The sequence below is a fragment of the Diceros bicornis genome, chromosome 18, assembly GCF_020826845.1.
Source record: "Diceros bicornis minor isolate mBicDic1 chromosome 18, mDicBic1.mat.cur, whole genome shotgun sequence".
Classification (NCBI taxonomy): domain Eukaryota; kingdom Metazoa; phylum Chordata; class Mammalia; order Perissodactyla; family Rhinocerotidae; genus Diceros; species Diceros bicornis.
Genome location: NC_080757.1, coordinates 21,802,146 through 21,810,274, shown reverse-complemented (window position 1 = coordinate 21,810,274; position 8,129 = coordinate 21,802,146). Strand labels below are relative to the sequence as shown.

Genomic DNA, 8,129 nt, shown 5'->3' with positions numbered 1-8,129 from the left:
CTTAGAAAGCCATTTATATTTTCGTTGGGAAAATGCAGTCTAAGTTCCAAAAGAATTTTCGAAGCTCAACCAATGCATCTGTAAATTGGAGACCACTTACGACGCATTCCATTCCATTGAGCCATTGTGGATTTCATATCGACATGTGCAAGGCAGTACAATAACTACTTGGGTGCGAAGGGGGATATGGATAAGTTTAGGCCATGGTCCCATGCTCAAGAAGCCTACAATAACCTCAGGGAGATGATACATACATATATGAAAAACTTAATAACAATATAAGGTAATGTTTGATGACATGCTCCTTGAGTGGAATTAAAAAATGGATCATGGAACACTGGAGAAGGAAAGCAGTCAGCCATGCGGTTAATCGCTGAGGTTCATAAGTCAAGTGACCTGAATGAAATTGCAGCGTCCCCACTTTCTAGCCGTGTGACAAGTTACTTAAGTTCTCTAAGGCACTAAGAAGAGCTCTGGTATCCCCATCTTAGCTCTTATTATTATCTCTCAGCCTGAGCGTGAACCATCATTTTAAGGATGGAGAGGACGGGAGCAGAAGAGCAGGAAGGGGCTTCGCGACAGGGTGACAGAATCATAATGAATTATCTTCGCGAAAAGCTTCACGAGCTACTTTGGTAACTTTGTTGGCCTCAAGCTCCGGCGGAGGCGGCATCCTGGAAACCTCATTCCACCCACCCTCCTACATCCGCACTCCTCGGCACCGCCCCCCGAGATCCCAGCGCCCATCCCCAGGGGGCGCTCCCGCCCCGCCGCCGCGGCCCGGCCCGGCCCGGCGCGCGCCCCCGCCGCCCGCCCCGCGCGTGCGCGCCGCCCAGGTGAGGAGGCGGTGGCCTGAGCCGCGGCGGGGCGGGCTCCTCAGCCGGCGGGGCGGAGCCGGAGAGGCCCGGCCGGGGCGGGGCGGGCGGCCGCGGGGCCCGGGCCAGACCAAGGCCAGAGGCGGGACCAGCCGCCGCCGTCTCCGTCTCAGTGTCCCGTCCGCCACAGCGCCGGACAGCCGCCGCGGGAGAAGCGGAAACTGCCGGGTGCGCCGCGCCGGCCGAGAGCGCGCCGGGAGCAGTGGGGCGGCCTCCGTCCGGCCCAGACCCGCCGAGCGGCGCCCGGCGCCCCCTCCCGCGCAGCCCCGCGGCCCCGCCCCGGCCCCGCCCGAGCTCGCCGCGCGCCCCCCGCCCGGCCCCCGCGGCCCGAGCGCGCCCACCTGAGCCCGTCCGCGCCCACCTGAGCCGTGCGCCGGCGCCATGGCGGAGCAGGAGAGCCTGGAGTTCGGCAAGGCGGACTTCGTCCTGATGGACACCGTCTCCATGCCCGAGTTCATGGCCAACCTTCGGCTCAGGTGAGGACGGAGCAGCCGTGCGCAGTGGCGCAAGCCTGCGCTCTCCCGAGAGGGGGCGCCCCTGCGGTGCGGCCGGATTGGGGGTGTCAGGGGCGCGCCGAGCTCAGGGGATGGAGTGTGGCCGATTGGGGCATGCCGGGGTCCGCTGAGCTCGATGGTTGCGTTTTCCCGAGAGAGGACGCCCTGGGGTGCGGCCTCATTGGAGTGTAAGGGGCGTGCCGAGCTCCAGGGCTGCGCCTTCCCGAGAGGGGGTGGCCGTGGGTGCTGTCCGGACGGGGGCTGTAAGGGATGTGCCGGGCTGGAGGCAGCGCTTGGGGCAGGGCAGGCTAGTGCGCTGCCCCAGGTAGATGATGTGGGCGGGCCAGGTAACCTAATGGAAACAAAAGTAAAGGAAAGTAACAACTTCAGGGAGAGTCGTGGCGGCCCCGAAGGCCCTGGGAAGTCTGGAGGGTTGTTTTGGAGAGAGACTAGGGTCTCATCCCCATTTCACACTTGGTTCTTTTCTTTTTCTCCTTTTTTTTTCTTGGCGTGGTTCCATTATGTCATTCAGGATGCTGTGGAGTGATCCCTGAGCTGTCTGTTTCGGGACACTGGCTATTTTTTAGTTACTCTCTAAACGTAATTAGACACGTTTCCAGACATCGAAGAGACTGCTCTGCTTGCCAGTGCCAAGATAAACTGTCTGAATTTGACAAGGCATTCATGGTTTCAGTTTTTTCAAGGAGTTATGGATGGAGCCCTTGTGTTACTGACATCCTTGAAAATGTAGTCACAACTCAGCGCCCCAAAATGGGCTTCCAAGACGAATTTATTTTAGAAAGTCTTCTGCATGTGATTATTTCCCATTTGATAGGGTAATATGTAAGCAGAGCTTTAAAGTAGTTTGACTTTTTTTTTAAACATTACGGTAAGTGGAGTTTCAAAATAACTGACTTTTGGGGCGTGTGTGTTTCCTGGAAGTTCTAGTCCCATTTCTTGTAAGGTTTATAGCTAAATATCACTCCATAAGCTGATAAAGTGAAAATCGTAATATAGGTTTGGGTACTTCACTAACCCTGTTTTCTCAGTATTAGCTACCCCTGTTAACGTTAGTTTAAGAATTTAAAAAACTTTCTTAAGTTTTGAAATTGCAAACTCCATGGAGTCTTCGTCCGCTCTCGGCCAGTCTTCATTACATCCCAGAGTATGAAGCAGGGACACGGATCTGAATTCTACACCTGTGTGCCACAAACTGACCATGATCCAGTCAATGTGTCTGAGTTTCCTAATTTGTAAAATAATGAGAATCTCCAAGATTTTTCAGCTCTTCTATTCTTTTTCGCTTTCACATATCATTGGTTGCAAAGCCTCTAAGTGTGAGGCTTGAATCTTAAAAAAAATTGTTCAAGTGAACCTAACTTAAGTCCTACATATACAGAAGAGAACTTTGCAATTTAATTCTACATTGTGCAAGGTACCCTAAGAGGTAAGGTTGGAAAGATCCAAAGAACCATAAGATGTGTCCCTACCTCTCAACGAGGGGGCATGTCAGTGAAAACAGGGAGGAAGGTGGAAATTTCTATTGATTTAAATAATAGGTCAAGAAAACAACAGAAGAATTAAGCATTATAGAGTTTAGGGGATTCTTTGCCGAGTAATTATACGAACTACTTCTTCTGGAAGTTGAGAAGAGGGAGAGCTGCCTTAAGCTAGCTCAGAAACACAATATGGAAGAGGAGAGGAGGAGTTGAGATGAGTCGCAAAGGATGGGCAGGATTTGTCTAGGTGGAGAACACTCCAGGTGGATAAAGTGGCGTGAGCAGAGGAGTGGAGGCGTGAAAGCTGACTCTGTGTGGGTGATAGTGAATAAACTAAGTTGTCTGGAGGGGAAGGAGTTGGTGTTGGGGGAGTTGTGGGAGGAATCACTCAGCTCTCATTAGCACGACCCTTGGCTAATGCCCTGGTTTCTACGTCTACCTTTATACCAATCACCAAGTCAGTCAAGATCCTGGATGTCCAGACGTGCATATGTATTCGTACGTGTCTCATCTGTGTGTGTGCTTGACAACTCTGAGAATTGGCAATTCTCATTGTACAGGTTCGGTGCTATAAGTTGGGAGTAGTTGGTAAACACAGTACTGTAGCTGTAAACACAGTCCCGGCAAAGGGTGGCAGCACCTCTGCCCTCCTGTCCAGCTGTAGATCCTGATGACCCAGGTGGAAAGCAGTCCTCACTGTGATAGTTTGAATTTCATATCACCCTGATGTCCCTCCAGACTATTTTAGAGTTTAGCTGTATGAGCTGCTGGGCTCAGGCTGTTGTGACCTGTAGACATTTGTCTCACTTTGCAGAAGGTGACCAGAAACGCACTGCAGATCTAGGTGCTATTATGTGGTGTTGAAGTGTTTTCATCTCCTGGAACATGGGTGGTTGGCCTATACCGAGTGTATATTTATGGTTGTATATAGGCGAAATTTGAGTGTGTTTCACTTATCAGTGGATAAGTGTGCATGGGCCCGATCATTCCTGCCTTCCCCAAGCTGCGGCTCCTCCTCGCACTCCCGTCTGGAATGTCCTGTCCTCTGCTCTCCACCTGGCTCTTGTGCAAGGCCCTCTGCCTTTGTTTATGGTCTGTGACATACAATTAGGCACTTAAGTCTGTAGTTGTTTCTGGGGTCTGGGTCATCCAAACTTGATTTTAATGTTCCCAACAGTAGCACCCAGCATACTGCTGGGCACATAGTACCTTCCTTGTGACACCATATTTTGTTGAGAGGAAAAAAAGGAATGTTTCAGTTACTGTTTTTTTTGACACTTTTGTGGCGTTGTGTATTGAGAATTATCTTCTTATTTTGCTATTATTCTGGCCTTCTTTTCCCCTCTTGGGCTAAAGCTTGATTTTTAGACATCTGCTGCAATTGATGTCACTTTCCCCATACTATTATTATTTTTTTAAATTGATGTAGGTGTGTGTCTGTGCATGTGGGTCTGGATGCGGCAAGACTAAAGGGGTGATGTGGGTTAGTATGTCCAAGAAGGAGTTTCAATTTGTGTTTTTTACCCTTATACCAAAAACTGCTAGTATCTTGAGAGCTACTTTCTTTCCCTCCTAGAAGTCTCTTGCTAGGGGAGATTTGTTCTGTTTATTTGTTTTTCCTTTTGGCGGAGGTGGAGGTGGAGGTGCTGGTGGTTTTGGCCGTGGTTGGTCAGTTCCTCACTCCATTTTCAAGGGTCTGTGCCCAGGAGTGAGATTCCTGAACAGGCACCTCCTACCTTCATGGTCAGGCCTGGTTCCTGCCAGCAGCCCTAATGACCACTTGAAGCCCCGACCACAGCATCACCACCATATTCAGTTTTCTTCGTAGCCACTTCCTTTTTGGACCTGGGGCCCTTTTGGTTCCTTTTCTCCTTGCTTGGGCCATTCCTGTACTTGAGTTCTTCCAGCATTAACATCAGCTCTGCACCCTCTCTCGCAGTGAGCGTCCTACCAGGGTGAGCTGCGTGGAACGTCTGGTCCTCACTGTGCTCCTTACTCCTCACTTAGGCATCCCCGTAAAAGGAAGAATGCAGGCTGCTGCTCGGGAGTGGACTCGAGCCGGGGACAGCGTCCCTGAGTGACATGCTCTTCATTTCACAGGACAATGAGACCCGCCTTAGGCTTCCAGGTCCAGTTTCCTAACTTTGGTGGTTCCTGTTTTGCAAATAAGGTGTCTGCTCAGCTTTATATCTTGGTTCTTTGGAAATTTAATTTTGCCTCCTGGTTTTTCTCTTCCATAAAAACAGCCATGTGAAGCTCTGTGTTTGCTGAAGCTACAGACAGCTTCTCACTTGTAAATACACAACTTGTATTTTATACCTTTGCCTAGACCGGGGTTTCCCAGCCTCGGCACTGTTGACATTTGGGGCTGGATAGTGCTTGGTTATAGGGGGCTGTCCTGTGCATTGTAGGATGTTGAGCAGCATCCCTGGCCTCTACCCACAAGATGACAGTAGCACCCCCTCCCTCCGATTTATGACGACCAAAAATGTTTCCAGATATTGCCAAATGTCCTCTGGGGGAGAGGGCAAAGTTGTCCCCAGTTGAGAACCACTGGCCTCGGGTGTTCTCACTCCCTGGAATGTCTTCCTTCTTCCCTCATCTTTGCACTCGTTCCCTCATACGCGTCTTTTGAGACCAGTTCCGAGAAGTCTTTCCCAATCCTCTAAGGCAGGGGTTAATTATACTCTCACCTGCGCTCTCACCCGAGGATACGTGGACACTTGGTCGTAGCTGTTAGAGAGAGTTTATCATATGACCTTGTTGTTGTCTGCATGCCTGCCTCCCCACCAAATTATGAGATCCTCAGAGACAGAGAGCCTGTCCAGAGGTGGATCTAGGTTTTGTGGTCCTTTGAAACTCATTACAGTTGGAGAGGGGTACCATCTTTAAGAAAAAGAATATAAATTGTGAAAGCAAAATGAGATACAGGGCTTTGGAAGGGGACAGTGCAGGTGAGTGGCTGTGATGCACACATACCTCTGGTCCTTTTGTATTTTCTGTTGTGCTACAGAATTTGGCACCTGTGTGTTCGATACATCTTAACATGAGTTAACTAAGCAGTCAAGTGTTGGCTGATTGTTCTTCAACTGGTGGAATTCTTAATTTCATAAAGCATACAGTCTTCTCAAAAATATTGTACTTATTTTACTACAACTTAACTGTTGGGGGGCGGGGGTAGTGAGTTGTAGAATTAGTAGAAAGGCAGCGAACAGGCACGTACGCGCTCACCACACAACCTCGGTACTTCTTCTCTGCGACTGTTTGGTCATTTGGAAAATTTGGTGGGAGAAAGGGACCTTCTTATTTGACAGGGGCAAAACCTTAGATACTCTGGGTGGTCTTCAAGCAAGTATAAGTCTGCCATTGGTTCAGGGATCTGGTTAGAAGGAGCTGTAGTTAGATTCGTGGGAGAGGTGAATGGCACACTAATTCTTTTTGGCTTCCACGTGAGATTTTTTGGCAGCCCCTTCTAGAGGCCTTCGGAAAAGGACAGTTTGCTCTGTGCCTGTTTTGCACATTGGCTTCATATTGGGACAAAAATGAGAATTTGGGTTTTGGAGCTGCCATTTGGAGTGAATCACCCTGCCGTCTTGTTTCCTCTCCTACTCCGTGACAGACTTCCAAGACTATTTTTATTCAGGGTCATTTGTTGACCCTGGAGACTTCTGCTGAATTTAGCTCCCAAATAGAGCCAGATGTGGGTGGAATCAAATACTCAGAAGCTGCTACTGGTGCGTTTCATGACGGGTTCTGAGGGGTCTACTTCTACACTAAAGAGATGAGCTTTGGCTTTTTGCTTAACTTGGAGACGTACATGGTGAATCTGGGATAGATAGAAATGTGTTTATTTAATGACTCATGAGTAAGTTGTCTGCACTCTGAATTATCCTAGTGTGGACAGCTGTTTGTTGACATTCTCACCTAAGTCTGAGCCAGCTCAGCAAACAAGGACCCTATCTCAAGGGCTAGCTCCATTTTATCATAATTCTCTGGCATCCATTGCTATGTTGCTGCTGGGACTGGACTGGGTCATTGGGTCATTGCCCAACCACCGCCGAGTGGATCTAGTGGGGAGCTCTGCTGCCAATGGTGGTTCCAGCCCCACCCGGTAGATTACCTGTGGATGAGCCTCCCTGACATGGCCTGTAAAAATATCAGCTATGTTCATGAATGGGTTCAGAGGGTAACAGCATCTTTAAATATATGTTCTAAGCCTCTCTCTTTTTATCTATTGAATTCCTTGGTTGAGATGACAGTTTTATTTCCTGTGGGAAGAGGGTTCGTTTCAATTCAGCTGTTATATAATTACTGGTTAGATCTCTTAATAGAACAGTGTTTCCCAGACTTTAGTTTTTGGCGTTTATGGAAAGAAGAAAAGGAAGAGCATGCTTTCTACAGGGAGCAGTGGAAAGAGCGCTGGCTTTGAGACTTGACTGGCCAAGTTCAAATCCCAGCTTCACTTCTACTCTTTTTGGCATTATGACTTAGGGTAAGTTAACTTCCCTAAGCCTCAGTTTCCTTATATGTGAAATGATCGCCTTTTAGGGTCATTGGATTGAAATCACATGATGGGTAAAAAGTGCCTGGTCAGTGCTTGGTACATAATTCCCTCTCAACGAATGTTAACTCTCTTCCTGAATCCTTCCCAAATGGCCCCGCCTCCCTGCCCCGACCCTGTAACTGCTGAAGAGTTGGCTGTTTTCACCTCGTCCTTTCTCACTAAGACAAATTTGTTTGTTTTGGTTTTACTTGGGAGGCATAGATGAAGAATGTTTTGGAAGGGGTTGGGGTTACCTAGTGGAAAGAGCAAGAACATTGGACATAGATAGATCTGGACCTTAATCCTGTCTCTGTCCACTTACTACCACCTATGTGGCCTTGGACAAGTAACTTAGCCTCCCTGAGCCTCGGTTTCTTCATCTGTAAAGATGATGTATTATTGTGAAGATTAATTATAGCACCTGTAAAACATCCATTGTGGTACCCATAGCAGAGTAGATGCTCACTCGGTAAGTGGTCCTCTGTCTCTCTCCTCTCAGTCCAGCCCTGTGGATCATGTGCCCTTGCTATTCCCAATTCTCTCCATAACTATCACCCTAAACATACTCATAATCCTGCTCCCTCCAGGGGTACCAGTATCTAGTTTCTGAAAATTGTTTTAAACTCTCTGGAAAAGGATATCAGCTATTCATATTACTCATAAATATTCCAACATACTTTATTCTTCATGTCTACTGTTCTCTGCTTTCATGAAAGTT

At 48.5% G+C, this 8,129-nt stretch overlaps 1 protein-coding gene across 3 annotated transcripts in view; it reads left to right on the top strand.

Annotated features, from left to right (window-relative positions):
- Positions 1-950: 950 nt before the first annotated feature.
- Positions 951-8,129, top strand: part of MYO1D (myosin ID) — a 305,600-nt gene continuing 298,421 nt past the window's right edge. For 2 of the 3 annotated variants that reach the window (XM_058560353.1, XM_058560350.1), the window contains exon 1: positions 952-1,351. In XM_058560353.1, the coding sequence (XP_058416336.1) occupies positions 1,257-1,351 (95 nt within the window). In that variant the 5' untranslated portion in view covers positions 952-1,256. Of the gene's footprint in view, positions 1,352-8,129 lie in introns of all 3 variants that reach the window. The other variant, XM_058560352.1, reaches the window with a different exon arrangement.